Raw genomic sequence first — 19776 nt, forward strand, 5'->3', positions numbered from 1 at the left:
ACAAGGGCGTGCGCAGGGGCTCCGCGAGGACACGGACCTCTTTCCCCAGGGTCCCCAGCCCCTGGAGCAGTGCCCGGCACTGAGCATGTGTTCAGTATCCATTGGCGGAATGAACACGTGAATAAATGAGTCTTTCTGGAAGATAGTTTGGCAATTTCTAACGAAAAAAATTAAGAATGGGCATTTCTCTGGGGCCAACAATCCCAGTTTTAGGACTTTTCTTGCAAATGGAACCAAAGTGGTTTGCACAGAAGGGTGTCCATTGCAACTTATCTATCCACTGACTCACACACCCCTTATGTGCTGGGGAGACAGTAGCGGACAGTCAAGATTTATGCTCCTATAAAGCCTACTGTCTAGGGACCCAGAGAGACGGATAAACAAAAAATCAAATATGAGAAAAGACCTCACTCCATCGGCAGGGAATGAGCACTGTCACGCTACGCAGAGGAAGACGCACCTGTGTGGACACAGGGAGATGCGTGTGCCTGTGCCACGTTCAGTGAGGAAAAGATGATAGAATAATAGGTACAATCGGAGTTGGTTCAAGTGGAAAAATATTTTTCACCTGCCTTGAAAGGTCTGTAAGGAACACCCTAGAAGGTCAAGAGTGATTAACAGGTGTGGATCTTAAGTGGTCTTTTCTTTCTCTTGTAAATTATGTGCAATTTCGCAACGGACATGTATTCTGTTTCTGGTCATAAACAATAACTTTTATAGACGTTATGTTCAGTGAAAGAAGCCAGACGTTTATATGAGGTTCAAGAACAGCACAACTAATCTCTGGTGATAGAGGTGAGACTGGTAGCTACCTCTCGAGGCGGGGGTGCGCCCTGGCTGGGCAGGGCCATGAGGGAGCTTTCTGGGGTGATGTGGGTGGTCGTCACAGGGGCCTGTAAATAGGTCAACGTGCACTGAGCTGAATGCTTACGATTTGGGCATTTTTTGCAAATTAAAACTCAACGAGATACTACAAACTAAAATTAAACAAAGCACAGCAAATCAGACCTGAAACAGACAAGAGGGAGGATTTTAATTAAGACCCAGATTTACGGCTGCCAGGGGCACTTGGCACGCGGAGCCCAGGTGGAACGCGAGAGGCCAGTTTTGCTGGTGACAAGGGTCGTATCACAATTGAAAACAGGACCAGCGCGTTGCAGAGCAGATTACGGAGGCTTAACCAGCCTGGCCACTCAAGTCAGTGCCACAACAATTTAATAGACACACGCTCGGGCCAAAAAACCAAATGGCCTGTGTGACCAAAATAACCTAATCTCCTGCAGCCTGTCAGGGGGACAGAGAACAGGCCTCCAGTCCATCAGACAATTGCAGGAATCCGGGTCAGAGGGGAGGTGGTATCTGCCCCCAAAGCATTGTGGAGCCCCGGGCAGCAGGCCGTGAACATTCTGCAGTGACGGCCACAGCTGTCCCCTCCTGAGCAGGCGCGAGGCCCCAGGTTATCGTGAGAGGGACCAGGCCCATGTGGGTGCGGGCAGGAAGGAGCCCCAGTCCTGCAGAACCTCCTTTCATCCAGAAATAACATCCCTTCTGACAGCTGAGTTTATCAGTGTGATAGCAGATTTGTTCTAAACAATGACAGGGTCCGAGCGCCTCAGGCAGCCCGCACGTGGTGTCAGCAGCCGCTGCTGTCCACACTTCTGCTCTGGGGGTGGGGACACCCCGGGAAGACCTGGTCCATAAGCCCCGACAGGGCTGGGTCTGCGTGCCATCTCACTCCCTGGCACGCCACCAGGGGGCCCCTCCATAGATGCTGCTTCTCGGGTGGGTGAGTGTTCCCCTCACCATCCCTTTCATCCCACAACAGCCTCACGGGTTCTCACTTTACAGAGGAGGAAACTGAGGCCAGGCAGGTGAGGTGGTGCAGGGAAGCTTCTCATTAGGCCCACAGGCCTCTTGTCTCATGGCTGCTAATCACCTTCGCCCCAACGCCCCTCTTCCTGCCTTGAAGAATGAAGAGGGCCTGGTACACCACAGCATTTGGGGATTTTTATTTCTCATGGGAACTCATTTCTTAAAAAAAACACAAAACCCAAACAGCCTGGCCAATGTGGCTCAGTGGTTGAGTGTCGACCCACACACCAAGAGGTCGCCGGTTCGATTCCCAATCAGGGCACATGCCCAGGTTGTGGGCCCATTCCCCAGGGAGGGGCGTGCAGGAGGCGGCCAGTTGATGTTCTCTCTCATCGATGTTTCTCTCTCTCCCTCTCCCTTCCTCTCTCTCTCAAATCAATAAAGAAAAAATTAAAAAAAAAAAAAAAACCCAAACAGCCTTGGCTGGTTTGGCTTAGTGGTTAAAGTGTCGGCCTGTGGACCAATGAGTCGCGGGTTTGATTCTGGTCAAGGGCATGTACCTCAGTTGCGGTTCAGTCCTGGTCCAGGTCGTGTGGGAGGCAACCAATTGATGTGTCCCTCTCATATCGATGATGTTTCTCTCTCTCTCTCTCTCTCTCCCCTTTCCACTCTATCTGAAGATAAGTAGAAAAGTGTCCTCGCGTGAGGATTAAAACAAAAGAAGAAGAACCTGGAGGGCCCAGGGATTCAGACCTTCGAAAGAGAGAGACAGAGGAGCCCCAGGCCTGGGAGGAGTCTTTGTTCCGTCCTTTCCAGTCCTTACTGGTCACCTTCCAGGGACAGGCCTCTGGGGCACAGAGATGAGCAGACCCAGGAAGGGACGGGAGGGGAGGGGAGGAGAAAGGTGACTGGCCAGGCCCATAATATGGGCTTCCTGAGCCTCTATTCACTGTCCACAGCACCCCCACACCACCCTCACCCGGACCTCTGCCCCCACCCCCCTGCCCATCCACAGCCCAGTTGCCTCCAGCTGATACAGAAGAAAGAACATCCAACCTGGAGCCCCCCAGACCTGGGCTCAAATCCCCACAGGCACCTGACGCTCGCCCGGTCCTGCAGCGGGCAGCGGGCAGACGCTGGGGCGAAGGGTATGCAGTTGGCTCAAGAGCTCCATTCCTGAGCCCCACTGGGCACTGGGGGGGCCTGCAGGACCCTGGCTCTGGGAAGACTAGCCCCGTCTCCCCTGCAGTCTTCTGGGTCTGTGCTGGGGGCCTCTAGCAGGGGGAGGGGGCGAGGGCAGATTTCCCCCAGGGATCTGAGATCTGTCTGATAGAGAAAATTGGACTCTAGTCCCTCCCTTTCCAACCACTCATCACACACGCGCGCACACACACACACACACACACACGCTCACACACACACGGCTGTGGTTCTCATCAGTGCTTCTCTTTCATGAATAATGTATAATAATAACAACGATACTACTACTACTAATGGAAACTGCCTCTGTGCCCGGCTCCCTGCTGCACTGTCCCCTGTGTCACCTCACTGAGCCTCCCCACCCCCTCGAAGCTGGTTCTGTTATGAACCCCCTTTGCAAGAGGAGGAACTGGGCACCAGGAGGTTTCAAAGTCACAGTTCGTGGGCGGCTCTCCGGCTAGAAATTCATCCTCTTGCCATTGTCCTTCCGCCACCGCCCACTGAACAAGGTACCTCCTCCGCTTTACTGGTGGAGGGTCTGAACACCTGGGAGCCCCCAGGGCTTGGGGACAGCAGGTGGGGGAGGGAGGGAGCCCAGCATGAGGGCAAAAGGGTGGGGTTCCTGTGGGCGCAGAGATGGGGAGAAGGGAAGCAGAGGGGACAGGATGGAAAGCTGGGCCCCCACGGAAGCAGCCCACACAGCCGGCTGGTCCTTCTAGGAACAACAGGTGGGGAGCGGCCCTTGCCTCCCACCAGCTCTGGGCCTGGAAAGATTCTTTTACGGTCGCACGGAAGTTGTAGGCCTGCCTCTCAGCCTCTCAGCCTTGGTGAATTATCTCCACTCTGCCTTAGCGCCACCCCAGGTGTCCCCAAGCCCCTGCTCGTATTCCCCATTCAGCTGCTCGTGCCTGCCCTGGCTTGGGGCCTGGAGGGGAGGGCCTCCCCGCAGCCCAGGCTCCTGGCCAGGACACATGGCATTCTAGGCCCCTCCAGGCCTGGGATGAGGGACATGAGCTGGGAGACCAAGGTGTTCAGGGCTTGCGTTGTCTGCCCAGGGTCACACAGCCAGCAGCAGGGTGGAGATTCGAACCCAGGCCTGTGGGGCTCCCAATCCAGTGCTCCTTCTGCTGCACCATATTGAAGGTGAGGAGGACTCGTCCTGTGGGAGGTGGATGGAAACGCCCCTGGGAGCAGCTCGGCGGAGGGGGACCGTCCTCAGGGGTCCGGCCCGAAGACACAACCGATTTCGAAGGAAAATAAGGAAGAAAGAGGTTGTGACAGAAACTTGTAGACAAAAAGGAGTGGGATGAAGGAGGCCCGTAGCAGGCCTGGGGGCAGCGATGGCTGGCCCATGGGCCTGTGTTCTGTTACACAGGACGCAGTACAGATGGACTCAGGAATGTGTGTTCCCGCTGGGGCCCAGCATGGGATGGGCGCTCGGTGATTATTTGTTGAGTGAATTACTGTTTGCTTATACTGCTGGTCACTACCCTCTGAACCAGTGGTTCTCAACCTTCCCGATGCCGCGACCCTTTCATACAGTTCCTCATGCTGTGGCGAACCCCCAACCATGACATTATTTTCGTTGCTACTTCATAACTGTACTTTTGCTACTGTAATGTCTTAGGTGACCCCTGTGAAAGGGTCGTTTGAACCCCAAAGGGGTCGCAACCCACAGGCTGAGAACCGCCCACCAAGGGGCTTTCTTTACTCTTGGGCAACCATGGTATCAAGGAAAGACTATTCCTGAGAGGGCTCTTTCCCCCCGGGGCCAGCTTTCAATTTTCAGTTTTCTCCCCAGGGCTCTGTTTTCACCCGTTTCCAAGCCCACAAGGTCTCTCTCCTCTCCTTTGGCCCCAGGCCAGGCAGCTTGCCCTCTGGGTCTCAGCTGTGCCCCCCACTCCCCACCTGCCTGGACAGAAACAGGCTTGGCAAAGCCAGAGCTGGGTCCTAGTGTCCAGCCTCTCCCTGACCCTCAGTGGATGCTCAGTCTGAACCCTGGTTCCCTCGTGTATGAGATGAGGATGGGGGTGGGGTGGGTGCTAGAGACCCTGGGAAGCCAGGGCCTGAGGGCAGCCCTGAGGCTGCTGGAGGCTCCGAGGTGGAGGTGGGGCAGCGCCTGGGTGGGGCACACGGTCCCTACACACTGCGGGGCGGGCCAGGTGCTGGGTTCCCATTGTAGCATGGAATGCCACTTGGGGTTCATGATAGCCTCAGGGAGCAACAGGCTGGGGTCCATCAATGTCCTTGAGTGTGCTTTTGGCTGGCACCTTGATTATAGCTACCAGGCCTCTCGGTGGCAGCATGACTCGGGTAGGGCATTCAGCAGGTCACAGTCAATTAATGATATTAATAGGATGCATGGCCTCAGGCAAGTTATTTACTTGTTTAAAAAGTGGATATAGCCCTGGCCGGTTTGGCTCAGCGGTTAGAGCGTTGGCCTGCGGTCCAGAGACACCCAGGTTATAGTACCTTGGTTGCAGTTTGTCCCCGGCCCTGGTTGGGTCGTGCAGTGGCAGCCACTCGATGTGTCCCTTTCACATCGATGTTTCTCTCTCTCTCTCTGTTCCTCTCTCTCCCTCCCACTCTACCTGAACAAAGATGGAAAAATGTCCTCGGGTGAGGATAAAGAAAAAAAAAGTGGCTATAGCCCTGGCCGGTTTGGCTCAGTGGTTAGAGCGTCGGCCTGCGGTCCAGAGAGACCCAGGTTCGGTTCCCGCTAAGGGCAGGCACCTCGGTTGCAGTTTGTCCCCGGCCCTGGTTGGGTTGTGTGGGTGGCAGCCACTTGATTTGTCCCTTTCACGTCGATGTTTCTCTCTCTCTCTCTCCCTCCCACTCTATCTGAACAAAATATGGAAAAATGTCCACGGGTGAGGATTAAAAAAAAAAAAAAAGTGGATATAGCCCTGGCCAAGTTTGGCTCAGCGGTTAGATCTTCGGCCCTGGGATCAAAGGGTCGCGGGTTCAATTTCCAGTCAAGGGCACATACCTGGGTTGCAGGTTTGATCCTGGTCCTGGTTGGGGTCATACAGGAGGCGAATAATTGATGTGTCTCTCTCACATTGATCTTTCTCTTTCTCTCCCTTCCTCCCTCTCACTCTATCTAAAAATCAGTGGAAAAACCCGGCTGGTGTGGCTCAGTGAACTGAAAGGTCCCAGTTAGATTCTCAGTCAGGGCACTTGCCCAGGGTTGTGGGCTCGATCCCCAGTAGGGGGTGTGCAGGAGGCCGCCAGTTGATGTTTCTCACATAGATGTTTCTGTCTTTCTTTCCCTTCCTCTCTCTTTAAACAATAAATAAACAAAATACATTTAAAGTGTGGGCTAACACCACTCCCTGGGCAGGTTCCTGCGAGGGCCCAGCGAGTGGCGTTCTGGCCAGGTTCTCAGGGCAGCGTCCTGCACACGGCAGGGCCCGCTTCACGGAGCTGCAACCTGGGCAGCGGCACAGGTGCCTCGTGCTCAGACCGGCCCTGCAACGCGTGTAATGCTGCTGGAGCTAAGTTAAAATTCTTAATAATATATATTTTTTTATCCTCACCCCAAGGACATTTTTCCATTTTTTGTTCAGATAGAGTGGAAGGGAGAGAGAGGGAGAGAAAGAGAGGCGTGAAAGGGACACATCGAGTGGCTGCCACCCACACAACCCAACCAGGGCCGGGGACAAACTGCAACCGAGGTGCCTGCCCTTAGCGGGAACCGAACCTGGGTCTCTCTGGACCGCAGGCCAATGCTCTAACCGCTGAGCCAAACCGGCCAGAGCTCTTAATAATTTTTTAACAAGGGTATCTGCATTTTTGTTTTGCATGGGGCCCCTTAAATTATGTAGCTGGTTCTGGCCATCAGCCAACGTGAAACTGGTAGTTCTTAGTAAAAAAGACCCTTGGGCCCTGGCTGGTTTGGTTCAGCGGTTAGAGCGTCGGCCTGCGGTCCTGAGAGACCCAGGTTCGGTTCCCGCTGGGGGCGCGGACCTCGGTTGCAGTTTGTCCCCGGCCCTGGTCGGTTGTGTGGGTGGCAGCCACTCGATGTGTTCCTTTCACATCGATGTTTCTCTCTCTCTCTCTGTTCCTCTCTCTCCCTCCCACTCTACCTGAACAAAAAATGGAAAAATGTCCTCGGGTGAGGATTAAAATAATAATAATAATAATAATAATAATAATAAAGACCCTTGGACAGGCTTTGTCACCAACTTTGGGCAGGACAAGTTTGGTGAAGGGACGCACTCTAGTGGGGGTGGAGAAGGGCCACGTGAGGACAGCACCCCTCTCTGGGGGCAGAGGGGCAGGGAACACAGGCTGAGAGCCATGGAGGCACAGCGGTAGCTGTGGGGTGTGACTTCGGCCAGTCAGACTCCAGATTAGTGCTGGTTCCACTAGATGGTGCTAAAAGGTAAACGATGAACGAAAATAGTCTTGGAGAGGCTTGTGGGAGGTTTCAGGACTCCCTGTAAGTACAGCTCAGAACATCACCCAGAAAATGCAATCTTTCCAGAAGGCAACTCGCTACATACTTTCCAGGGAGGCAGCGGTGTGAATGGGCAGGTTTTCTTGGTTCAAATCCAGGCTCTGCCACTTACACATTCCACAAAATTTTATAACTTTTCAGATGAAATAAAAAATATAATAATAATTGAGTATAACTGGCTCTGGCCGCTTTATCTCAGTGGTTAGAGCATTCGCCCAAGGGTGGACTGAAGACTCTTGGGTTCGATTACTGGACAAGGGCACGCACCTTGGTTTTGGGTTCCATCCCCGGTCCCGGTCAGGGTGGTGTGGGAGGCAACCAATCGATGTTTCTTTCTCTCTCTCTCTCTCTCCCGGCCTCCCTCCCACTCTGTCTAGAAATCAATGGAAAAATATCCTAGGGTGAGGATTAAAAAAAATTGAGTATAATTCTTTTGTAATACAGGTCTACTAATGAGAAAATGGACCTGTTTTTGAGGAGGAGGTGGGATAAATTTCACTTAATTGGGGTTAAAAGTTAGTGTTCGCTATCATCAATTGATTGCAAATGGTCATTGGTATAGACCAGTCTTAGCTTTGAGTTACAAAAAATAGGTGGAAGGCTGGATGTGGCCAGTGATTTGCTGACTTCTGATCTAGAAGTTTCTTTGGCGCTCAGTTTTCCTTTGCTGATTTGTGTGCCTTTCTTTCTTTTTTAAAAAAATATGTTCTTATTGATTTTTTATAGGTTTATTTATTTATTTAAATCCTCACCCAAGGATATTTTTCTATTTATCTTCAGATAGAGTGGGAGGGAGAAAGGGAGAGAGAAACATTGATATGAGAAAGACACATTGGCTGCCTCCTGCATGTCCCCCACTGGGGATTTGGCCCACAACCTGGGCATGTGTCCTGACCAGGAACCAAACTGGTGACCTCTTGGTGCATGGGTCAACGCTCAACCGCTGAGCCACTCTGGCTGGACTGTGTGTCTTTCTCGAATGTTGTTGGTCTTTAATATTTTTGGTTGGATGTCTAAACTCTCTCTTTATGAACTACTCTCACAGTACAATGACCAGGTTTAGGCCTCCTCAAATTCATGTGGTGAAATTCTAATCCCCAGTGCGATGGTATCAGGAAGTGGGACATTTGGATGGTGGGTAGGTCATGAGGGTGGAGCCCTCATAAACAGGATTAGTGCCCTAATAAGAGAGACCCCAGGGAGCGCCCTCACTCCTTCTGCATGGGGGACCCAGCAAGACAATCATTTATGACCAGGTAGCAGGCAGGCCCTCATCAGACACCAATCTTCTGGTGCCAGAACTGTGAAAAATTAATTTCTGGAGTTTAGAAAGTACTCTGTCTCTGGTGTGTGTTGTTATAGCGGCCTGAACAGACTAAGACACAGGGCTTCAGCTTAAACGCCACAGTGAGGATTCAATCAGGTCTGGCTTCAGTTTTGTTTCTCATTATATCGGGCTACTTATTCCTAACAGAGGGAGATTTATTTATTTATTTATTTATTTATTTATTTATTTATTTATTTATTTTTATCCTCATCGAAGGACATTTTGGCATTTTTCTTCAGATAGAGCAGGACAGAGAGAGGGAGGAAGAGAGAGAAACACTGACGTGAGACACATGGAGTAGCCCCACCCACACAACCCCAACCGGTGGGTGGGGAGGACAAACTGCAACCGATGTTCGTGACCTTAGCGAGAACCGAACCCCAGGACTCCCCGGTCCGCAGGCCGACGCTCCAACCGCTGAGCCAGACTGGCCGGGGCACAGAGTGAGTTTTAAAAATACTGTATATAGTTTGAACTCTGGCTGTTTCGGCTCAGTGGTTAGAGTGTTGGCCGCAGACCAGAGTCGCAGGTTCAACTCCAGCCAAGGGCACATACCTCGGTTGTGGTTCCTCCCCAGCCCTGGTCAGGGTCGTGTGGGAGGCAACCTGTCGATGTGTCCCTCTCACATTGATGTTTCACTCTCTCTCTCTCTTTCTCCCTCCCTCCCACTCTATCGGAAGATAAATAGAAAAATATCCTCTGGTGAGGGTTTAAAAACATAATATATAAAGAACTAGACCTGTCCCATACTCAAGGGAACACTTCACAAATGGGCTGACCTTTGAGTGGGCCATTTATGTACTTAGTATTTTTTTTAAATATTTTTAATTGCCCTGGCCAGTTTGGCTCAGCGGTTAGAGCGTCGGCCTGCGGTCTGGAGAAACCCGGGTTCGGTTCCCGCTAAGGGCACGTACTTCGGTTGCAGTTTGTCCCCGGCCCTGGTTGGTCGTGCGGGTGGCAGCCACTCGATGTGTCCCTTTCACGTCGATGTTTCTCTCTCTCTCTCCCTCCCACTCTATCTGTACAAAAAATGGAAAAATATCCTCTGGTGAGGATTAAAAAATAATTTTTTTTTTAATATTTTTAATTGATTTTAGAGAGGGGGGGGAGAGAGACATTGATTTGTGTTCCACTTATTTATGCATTCACTGGTTGCTTCTAGGATGGACCTTATAACCAACTGGGCTGCCAGGCCAGGGCTGAGTGGGCCATTCGCTGACTGTTATTAAGCAGCATGTCCAAGGAGGTGGAGCACAGTCCCAGTTTCACAGAGAAGCCGAGCAGCAGGGGTACAGGGCGGACTCAGTGCACAACCATCACGCCGCTCCGCCTGTGGCCGTCAGCCTCAGCCCCGCGCCCACCCTCCTCGACCTCATCTGCGGGCCCTGAGCTTGCGCGGGCCGGGGGCTAACCGACAGGCACACCCCGCTCTCGGCCCTGGGGGGCCTGGAGACGGCCGGGCCGGTCTGACCCCGGAAGCAGTTGCAGCGCCGGGGGTCGCGTCTTGGTTGCCAGGACGCCGCCCCGGAAGTAGGGCGCGGCGGGCCGGTCCGCCGGGCAGCGGGCGGCGTCCTCCGGCGAGCGCGGGGAAGGCTGGAGGCGGGGCCGGGGCGCGGTGCGGGGCCGCCCTGCTCTGTGCCCCTCGGCGCTGCTCCGCGCTCTGCGCCCACAGGTGAGGCCCCGCGCCCACAGGTGAGGCCCCGCGCCCGGGCTGCCGCCTCCCGGGGCCGAGGGTGTGGCTGGCTGGGTGGAGGACTGCGCATGCGCGAGGGAGCGTGCGCGCCCGGGCTACCCCGCAGCTGCCGAGAGGCGCAGCTGCTGCGAGTCGGGCCCGCGCCCTCCAGGAACGGTGCTGACCGCTGTGCCCCTCTTCCTCCCCCGAGTTCCTGTGGCTTACCTGGTGCCGCCCGATCCTTTCATTCATTGCATTCTTCATATGCTGGGTTTTCCCAGCACTTTATCGTTCCCGGGCTTCTGCTGCCAGCGTAAGGTTTCTGCTGGCATGTTGCAGCGCGCGGTGCACCTGCGGCGAGAGGGCTGCGCGGCGGGCAGGAGACGTGTGTTCCCCGCGCTGCGCCCCTCTCTCTGGGTCTGGACCTAGGCATCTCCCTGCCCCGTGTCCCCATCAGTTAGAGTGGGTGTGGGCAGAGGTGGCCGTCCGCCTCGTCGAGTGGCTGGGGCATTACAGGGGATCCCTTCTAGAAGTAAAAGTGTCGTGCCGGGATAAGCCGTGCAGGGTTCGCAAAGCGGTTCTTTGTTCCGGAAACATCTGTTGAGCACGTTTCAGTGCTAGGCTGCGGCAGTGCAAAAGATCGGCCCTGCCCTGCCCTCAGTTCCAGGCACGGGTGCACAGTCGCGTGGAGCGTGGCGCTGTCAACCGATGAGGGTGAGGAGGTGCAGGGTGGCCATGCAGCTACCAACGAATACACTGTGCTGATGCGAAGTCATTCACCTTACTTTATTATTGTTAGAGATGGCACTTTTGGCCCTGGCCGGTGTGGATGGCTCAGTTAGTTGGGTGCCCTCCCATGCACCAAGAGGTTGCCAGTTCGATTCCTGGTCAGGGCACATGCCCAGGTTGCGGGTTTGAGCTCTGGTGGGCATGCAGTTGATGTTTCTCTCTCACATCGATGTTTCTCTCTCTCCTTCCTTCCTCTCTAACAATCAATAAAAATACTTTAAAAATAAAATTAAAACAAAAATAAAGATGGCACTCTTTCCTTTTCAAAGAAGGCTAGCTGGAGACAAATCCAGATGCCCTAGACTCCTGGCCTTGTGGGGACTTCATGAAAGCGCCGGTGATGGTCTGGGGTAGTGGGTTGAGGGCAGAGAGAGCTCTGGTTTTAGATGGCTGGACCAGAGGAGCGAGATGAAGCCTGCCCTGCTCGCTGTTTCTCCTGGAAGGTTGTTCCGGCTTTGCCTGAGAGTAGTCATAATTCCAGGATATGAAAGGCCTCTTGGCAAAGTTCTGTCCTGTGGGGTTGTAGGCATGGATGTTCCCTGCGGTGGTCCCTTACTCAGCGGAAACCAACCAAGCTCTCAGCCCCCACTTCATGCGCTGGTAAAGCTGTGGCACTTTGTGGGTGATGGTGTTCAGGTTTCCCTCCCCAGCAGGGCCAGGTCGGGCCCATTCACTGCTTGGTCCGAGCGGCTCTTGTCTGATGGTGTGTGCTGGGAATTCACAGCTTTATTTGTGTTAATTCACTGAATGTTGGTTGAGTGTGTGCTTTTACTAGACACTGTTCTGGGGACTGGGGATTCAGCAGGAGATAAAAGTGGAACCGCATTCCTGCTCTTATGATATGACAGGTCTGTGTTGAAGACAGGTAATGCCCAAGGACCGAATGCATGAACTAGACCCATGCCTTTTAAACTCCAACATGTGTAAGTAAATCACCTGAGAGCTTAAGACACGTTGCTGCGTCCCATTCTTGGAGTCTGAAGCAGCGCATCATAGGCAGGGGGGGGTGTCAAGAATTCACACTTCCAACAAGTTCCAGGTGATGCCCATGCCGCAGATTCACGGACTTTGCCTTGAGTTGGCACCAGCCCAAACACCTGCAATGTGAGTGCTGCAGAGTAGGGACAGTGCCGTGGTAGGGAGGGTTGAGGTGGAGATTGGAAAGCCGCTCCGAGGAGTTGACCTTTGAGAAGGGCAGACATTCTGGAAGAGCAAAGCCCAAGACAGGATGCAGCTTGGTGGGTATGAGAAGCTGCAGGAAGGCTCAGGGCTGGCGAGGGGTGGTGATGGGTGGGGAGGGTGCCAGGAGACAAGGCCCGAGAAGTGATGGGGACCCAGATCACTCAGGGTGGCCTTTTAGGTCGTGGACAGATTGCTAGGTTTTCTTGTGTGTTTTTTTAAATCCTCACTCGAGCATATTTTTTCATTTATCTTCAGTTAGAGTGGGAGGGAGGGAGAGAAACATCGATGTGAGAGAGACGCATCGATTGGTTGGATTCTGCATGACCCCAACCAGGGCTGGGAACCGAACCACAACTGAGGTATATGCCCTTGACTGGAATCGCACCCGCGACTCTTTGGTCCTCAGGCCAACGCTCTAACCGCTGAGCCAAACTGGCCAGGGCCAGACCGCTAGCTTTATTCTGAGTGCAGTGGGAAGCCGTTGTAAGAGCAGAGTGACCTGATTTGCTTTGTGTAGAAAGAGCAGTCTGCTGCTGGGTGGAGAAAGGGGTGCAGGGGGTGCGGACGGCACTAAGGAGACCAGATCCTGTGCTTGTCCAGGATCTCCGGGGTGCTGGGGAGAGGCGCAGAAGGATCTGGAATCTTCTGGAGTAGAACTGATATGATTTGGTGCTTGATTGAATTCCTAGTCACTGCCTCCTCAGGGCCACAGTGACTGGCTGGGTGGTCAAAGCACCCACTGAATACTTCTGTCTAGCTCCTCAGCCCTGACAGCCACGAAACGCCGTCTGGGGTGTGGTGCTCCTGAACGGTTCTGACCCAGGAAAGGAGGCAAGAGACGCAATCAACATGCTAAGTAAAGGGCTTAGTATGCCCTGGCCAGTCTGGCTCAGCAGTTAGAGCATTGGCCCAAGGACCGAAGAGTCTCAGGTTCGATTCTGGTCAAGGGCATGTACTTCGGTTGCAGTTTGGTTCCAGCCCTGGTCGGGGTCCTGCAGGAGGCAGGCAATCGATGTGTCTCTCTCATATCGATGTTTCTCTCCCTCCCTCCCTCCCACTCTATCTTAAGATAAATGGAAAAGTATCCTTGGTTGAGGACTTAAAAGGGGTGGGGGGGTGCTTAGTATGTCTTAGGGTTGGGAAGGCGTTTGCCCTGGCTTCTGTACTATGGGATTGGCCCACTGGTTCCTTTGTTCTGCAGATTTCTGAGCCAACTCACTGGCTGGGTGCTGAGGACAGAGTCAACGCACCCCCTGGCCTGCGGGGGGTCGAAGTCTGACATGGGACAGTTGACACCCAGTGTGGGAGGGAGGCAGGGTGGGTTGACAGCAGGTTGCAGTCTCTCCTCTGCCTCTTACTGTCGAACTCCCCTTCCTCCATCGTCCCCATAAATGGAGAGAATGCCTGCTCTGGGGCATCATGGGAGCCATAAATGAGGTACCTAGAAGAGAAGAAAAGGACAAGCTGCCCAACCCAGTGCCCCCCACTTCCTAGCACTTGATAAGTGGGAGCTGTTATTTCTAGCGATAATACAGATGTGTAATTAGTGCTTAACCCTGGGAGGCGGGTGGGTATCTCCAGCACCTGCCCAGAGCCCGGCAGGCTCAAGGTGTTGGCAGGGCTATGCTCTCTGAAGAGTATGGAGGAGGGAGTTCTTGCCCCTTCTGCCCTCTGGTAGCCTGGGCATCGGTGGCTTGTGGAGCCTAACTCTGCTCTCCGCCTCCGTGTTCACATGCCCGTCTTCCTGTGCCTGTGCTCCTGTGTGTGCATGGTGTTCTCCACCTGTGTGTCTGGGTCCCAGTTCCTTATAGGCACACCTGTCATTACTTAGGGCCCACCTGAATGACCTCATCTTAACCACATAGACCTTACTTCCAAGTAAGGTCACATTGACAGGTGCCAGGGTTAGGGCTTCAGCGTATGTTTTGGGTGGCACAGTTGAGCCCATAACACATCTCCGGAAGTGACCACTGAAAGCGAAGAGTCAGGTTCAAAGGACTGACCGACCCTGAGCACCTGCCCACAGTTCGCTCCCTCGCAGTGAGTAGTCACGGGGCGCTGCTCCCCTGCCAGTGGCCGAGGTGCTGGAGGTGGCAGGGTCGGGCAAAGGGACCGCGGGCTTTGCTGCAGGCGCCACACTTCAATCTAGACTCGATGGGATGAGGGGAACAGGTGACTGAGAGAGTCCCCGCCTTCTGCCCTTACAGGAGGAGTGCACACAGAACTAAAATGCAAGTAGGAAGTTCCGAGTACCCACAGAGGTGGCAGGGGAGGGATACAGATTTCAGGGCCGGAATATTCGTCCCCTGAAGGCGCTGAGGGCGGCCCCCTGGGGGGGGTGCCTTGTGTATGTGACTGGCCGGAGTTAAGATGAGGAGCAGTGGAGAGAAGGGCACCAGCACAGGCTGGCGGGTAGGAGAGTCACGCAGGTGAATGGACCGGCCAGAAGGAGCAGCGTGCGTGTCGGGGTGGGGTGGTGGCTCAGAAGGGTCAGCGGGAGCCAGTAAGGAGTAGCATTCAGGAATACTCATCGCGGCCAGAGAAGGACCTAAAGGCGTCCTTGGTGCACTTGTTAAACAGAAGACGCTTTCCACTGAGTGCTCTGCTCAGTCACAGTCCTGCTGTGTTCACAACTGTCAGCGTGTCTGATGATCTTGTACCATGTGCATTTCACCTGCGTGTTCATTTTATTTTAGGTACGAACACAAGGCGAGCGAGGCAAGAGTCGGTGAAACTGAAGAGAACTGGACGTTTGGCTCCATAAGGACCTATGGTAGGTCCAGCCTGAGATGTTCTCCCTGGGTGACTGCTTGTCACGATAGAGGGAGCAGGGCCGGGAAGAGGGCCTCACCTCCTCGGAGGCTCCACCTCCTGCTCAGTGAAGTCACAGCGCGTGCCTTCGTGATTTTCCGTTGTTGCTCTCCCTCTGCGTCATCCCCGGGGGTCAGTGGATGTGGGGAGGCCATCCAGGGAGATTTGATAAAGTGAGCGAAGGAATTGTGTGGCTGGGGTGGTGGTGGTGTGAGTGCTGCCTGGCTGGGGGTGATTCTCACCTGAAACCCGGCTTCTGCAGTTGGACTGCAGGGGGCAGGACAGGAGCAGGATTCGTCAGGACTGCAGGGCTGTGCTGGCTGAAATTGAATCCAGAGGTAGACTCTCTTCTGTGGTGGTGCTGACACCTGTGCGAATGGGTGTGCGAGGCGTGGGTTTTGCTCAGTGCTGGGACTCCGGGAACAGCATGCAGTGAGGAGTCCCTGTGATGCTGCCGCCGTCACTGCTGTGCGGGTACCGCTGATCCTGCACGTGGACCGTGACCCGTCGGCTAATAACCTTATATGGTTGTTAGATGGTGCCTTGTAGTTTGCAGAGAGGTTCCATTTATTCCTTACTTTGACCCTGTGGGTGTTGTCAACCTGGTGAAGGTCAAGTTCACAGAGGGAAGGGAAGGGCTGTGTTGAAACAGGTAGCACTTTAATGTAGGGTCTCTTGCCCAGTGGTGTGGCTCAGTGGATTGAGCATCATCCCATGGACTAAGAGGTCCCAGTTCGATTCCCAGTCAGGGAATATGCCCGGGTTGTGGGCTCCATCCCCAGTGGGGAGTGTGCAGGAGGTGGCCGATCGATGTTTCTCTCTTACATCGATGTTTCTATCTCTCCCTTCTTCTCTCTCAAAGAAATCAATAAAAACATATTTATAAATAAATAAAGTAGGGTCTCTTGGGTTTGAATCAAGGCACCATGACTCCCTTTGATCTGGTTCTTTTTTTTTTTTAAATCCTCACCCGAGGACATTTTTTGCTCTTCAGATAGAGCAGGAGGGAGAGAGAGAGAAACATTGATGTGAGAGAGACACATTGACTGGTTGCCACCCACACCCCCATCTGGGGCTGGGGACAAACTGCAACTGAGGTACATGTTCTTAGCGGGAACCGAACCCGGGTCTCTCTGGACCACGGCTGACGCTCTAACTGCTGAGCCAAACCAGCCAGGGCGGTTCTTTCTTTTTCTTTTTTTTTAATCCTCACCCTAGGATATTTTTTTTCCATTTATATTCAGATAGAGTGGGAAGGAGAGAGAGAAGCATCGATGTAAAAGAGACACCCATCGACTGGTTGCCTCCCACATGACCCCAACCAGGGCCAGGGACTGAACCGCAACTGAGGTACGTGCCCTTGGCCAGAATCGAACTCGTGATTCTTTGGTCCATAGGCTAATGCTCTAACTCCTGAGCCAAACCAGCCAGGGCTGGTCTGGTACTTTACACAGGCTCGTAACCTTTGAACCTCAGCTTCCTCATCCATAAAGTGAGGACAGTGATGATATTAATGTCAAATATTTCTTGAGTGTTTTCCCTGTGTCAGGCCCGCCCTGTTCTCAGTGCATTATGTGTGTTCACTCATTGAATCTTTTTTTTTTATCCTCACCCGAGGACATTTTTCCATTTTTTGTTCAGGTAGAGGGAGAGAGAGGAAGAGAGAGAGAGAGAGAGAGAAACATCAATGTGAAGGGACACATCGAGTGGCTGCCACCCGCACAACCAACCAGGGCCGGGGACAAACTGTAACCAAGGTACGCGCCCTTAGTGGGAACCAAACCCAGGTCTCTCTGTACTGCAGGCCGACGCTCCAACTGCTGAGCCAAACCGGCCAGGGCCACTCATTGAATCTTCACAGTCACCAATGAGGTGTGTAGATACAGTTGTTACCCTCATTTTACCAGGGACCCAGAAGTTTCAGAAAGGTTAGGTAACTTGCCCAAAGTCACACAGCTAGTGAGTGGTGGAGCTGGGCCTCGAACCCCAGCTCAGAGGCCCATGCTCTGCCACAGTCTCACCTCTGTGACACGCCCAGTGCTGGGAGGTGACGAGGGCCTGTGCTGCCCTGCGTGAGCACTGCGAGCTCGGACTGTGTCACCGGAGTGCCTGCTCTGTCCTCTCGAGCAGGCCCCCTTGGGTCCCCATGTCACCTCACGTGCCTTTTCTGCCCTGCTATTGTAAGTCCTCGGCGGAGGTGCCTCCGTTCACAAAGGCCCCCTAGGCCCCTGGCTTTCGAGCCCGCTTTCCGAGGAACCCTTCAGATGCAGTTGCGCACAGAAGAGGAACAAGTGCAGCCTCCTCCGGCTGGCGCTGGGCTCCTGCACTGCCGAGCAGTTTGAAAGCCAGACTCCTCATAGCAGGACACCGGTCCAGACAGGTTAAGGAACTTGCTCAAAGACGCATGGTGGTGTCCGGCCGGTGCGGCTCACTGGTTAAGCATCGACCCTGCACCAAGAGGTCGCCGGTTCAGTTCCCGGTCAGGGCACATGCCCAGGTTGTGGGCCCAATCCCCAGTGGGGGGCGTGCAGGAGGTTCTCTCTCATCGATGTTTCTCTCTCTCTCTCTCTAAAAAAAAAAATCATAAAGGAAAAAAAAGATACACGGTGGTGCTGGTAGTTGTGGGGCCACAGTCAGCCAGTCTGAATGGAGCGTCACCACGTGCCAGGCATGGTGCTAGGTCTGGGCACAAAGCAGTGAGGAGGAAAGCCAGTCCCCTGTCCTCCAGGAGGTTCAGAACTGCAGGGGGCCCAGGGGCTGTGTGTCTGGTCTGAAGAGTCAGGGAGGCTGTGGAGCAAGTGACATTCACCTGTGCTGGCAGATGAGTGGCAGGTGGCTTGGCCAGGCAGAGAGGGAGGCGGGACTTCTGCAGGCAGAGACATCCGGCATGTGCCAAGGTCCTGAGGTAGAGGAAAGCTTGCCAGAGAAGCCCAGTATGGCAAGAACAGGGAGGGTGGAGGGGAAGGGGCACAAGGTGTGCCTGGACAAGCAGGGGCCAGGGGTCTGTGTTGTCAAGGGTACTGGAGGGCCATGGAGGTTATTAAACACAGGGGTGATGACTGTGTCAGTGGAAGTCTCCTTCAGGCCCCGTTACATTAATTTTTTCCTAAAGAAAAACAGGGTAGTAGATCTTTCTATTAGAGAAATAATGAAAAAAATACGTAGGCAAAGGGAAGAGAGAATGGAGTTGCCCTTAAGCAACTTTCTGCACTCTTTTATGTCAAAGAAGATCAGTCATTCAACAAAACAGGCCACATGCGTGCCTTTATGTCTTCTATTCATGTTGAAAAGTAGAATCATATGTAGGGCCCGTGCTCAGTTCTACTGATGAAGGGAGACGAGTCCGTCAGTGTGTACACCCTGACAGTGCAGTGTTAATTGTCTGCACACAGATCGTGGGGACACAGAGAAGGGCATCTAAATTGATTTCGAAATTAGGGAGGACCTTCTGAAGAAGTCAAAGGTGGCATTTGAATGTGAATATTACGATCTGTTCATTTTTGTAAGCCAGGAAAATGGGCTGGTTGGAGGGAGAATAAACAAACAAACAAACAAACAGGGGTGATGATACCTCAAGGTCCCGCCCATAGAGAGAACTGAAGTCGGGCAGGGGAGGAAGCAGGGGGCTAGGCTGCCCTGAGGTGGGTGCTTGCACTGGGATAGGTGCTGCCCCCACCAGCGGAAGTCAGCTCCTGGCCGTCCTCCTGCCCCCTGCCCCCTGCCCCCTGCCCCGGGGCCTCTCCTTTGGGCTCCTGTCACAATTGCAATAGAACTTTTAGTGGTGATTAGTTGCTGCCTTTATCTCCCACAGGACCAGAATTTCTCAGTTTTGGCACAGTTGACATTTGGGCTGGATAGTTGGTTGTGGCGGGGGGAGGGGGCGTCCTGCACATTGCAGTGTGTTGGGCAGCATCTCTGGCTTCTATCAGTAGATGCCAGAAGCATCCTTACCCCCAGCTGTGGCCAACAAAATGCCTCCTGACAGTGCCCAGTGTCCCAGGGGGCTGCACTGGGGGCAGTGTAAGCCCCGAACGTGAAGGGTCCCTGGGGTGAGGGGAACTTGGTGAAGTGTCACAGCCCTGAAAAGTTGATCTCTTCCAGGATTATGGCAGGAAAGGTGAAGTGGGTCACTGATATCGAGAAGTCCGTGCTGATCAATAACTTTGAAAAGAGAGGATGGGTCCAGGTGACAGAAAGCGAGGACTGGAATTTTTACTGGTGAGTATGAAAAGCAGGACGATGGTTTCCTGGTTATCGGTGTCATGAACTCAAGGCCAGTCGCAGTTCGTGGAGGGCCGTGTCCCAGGGGAGGGTGTCTCCAGGCGGCCGTGGGCTCATCACACTTCTCTTTCCGCGGCACCTCCCCAGCACGAGAGCCCTGGGCCCGTGTGTGCTGTTTCCCCCAGTCCCGTTCATCAGACAGCCGAACAGCCCACCGCACCCGGGTTAGTGTTTCTCAGAGCAGCTTGCTGCCCAGCGCCCAGGGTCTGTCTGGGGTGGGGGCGGGCGGGTTCGAGGTTC

The 19776-nt window shown here is 53.8% G+C and overlaps 1 protein-coding gene across 4 annotated transcripts in view; it reads left to right on the forward strand.

The window, feature by feature from the left end:
* Positions 1-10416: 10416 nt before the first annotated feature.
* TTLL1 (tubulin tyrosine ligase like 1) overlaps positions 10417-19776 on the forward strand; it is a 30041-nt gene continuing 20681 nt past the window's right edge. For 2 of the 4 annotated variants that reach the window (XR_004958405.1, XM_036253074.1), the window contains exons 1-3: positions 10455-10493; positions 15141-15217; positions 19357-19473. Coding sequence is in view for 1 of the 4 variants with exons in the window: in XM_036253074.1 (XP_036108967.1) it covers positions 19361-19473 (113 nt within the window). In the remaining 3 variants the exon portion in view is untranslated. Of the gene's footprint in view, positions 10494-14459; positions 14485-15140; positions 15218-19356; positions 19474-19776 lie in introns of those variants that run through there. The other 2 variants (XR_004958406.1, XR_004958407.1) reach the window with 2 other exon arrangements.

Source organism: Molossus molossus, unplaced genomic scaffold (genome assembly GCF_014108415.1).
Source record: "Molossus molossus isolate mMolMol1 unplaced genomic scaffold, mMolMol1.p scaffold_m16_p_10, whole genome shotgun sequence".
NCBI lineage: Eukaryota > Metazoa > Chordata > Mammalia > Chiroptera > Molossidae > Molossus > Molossus molossus.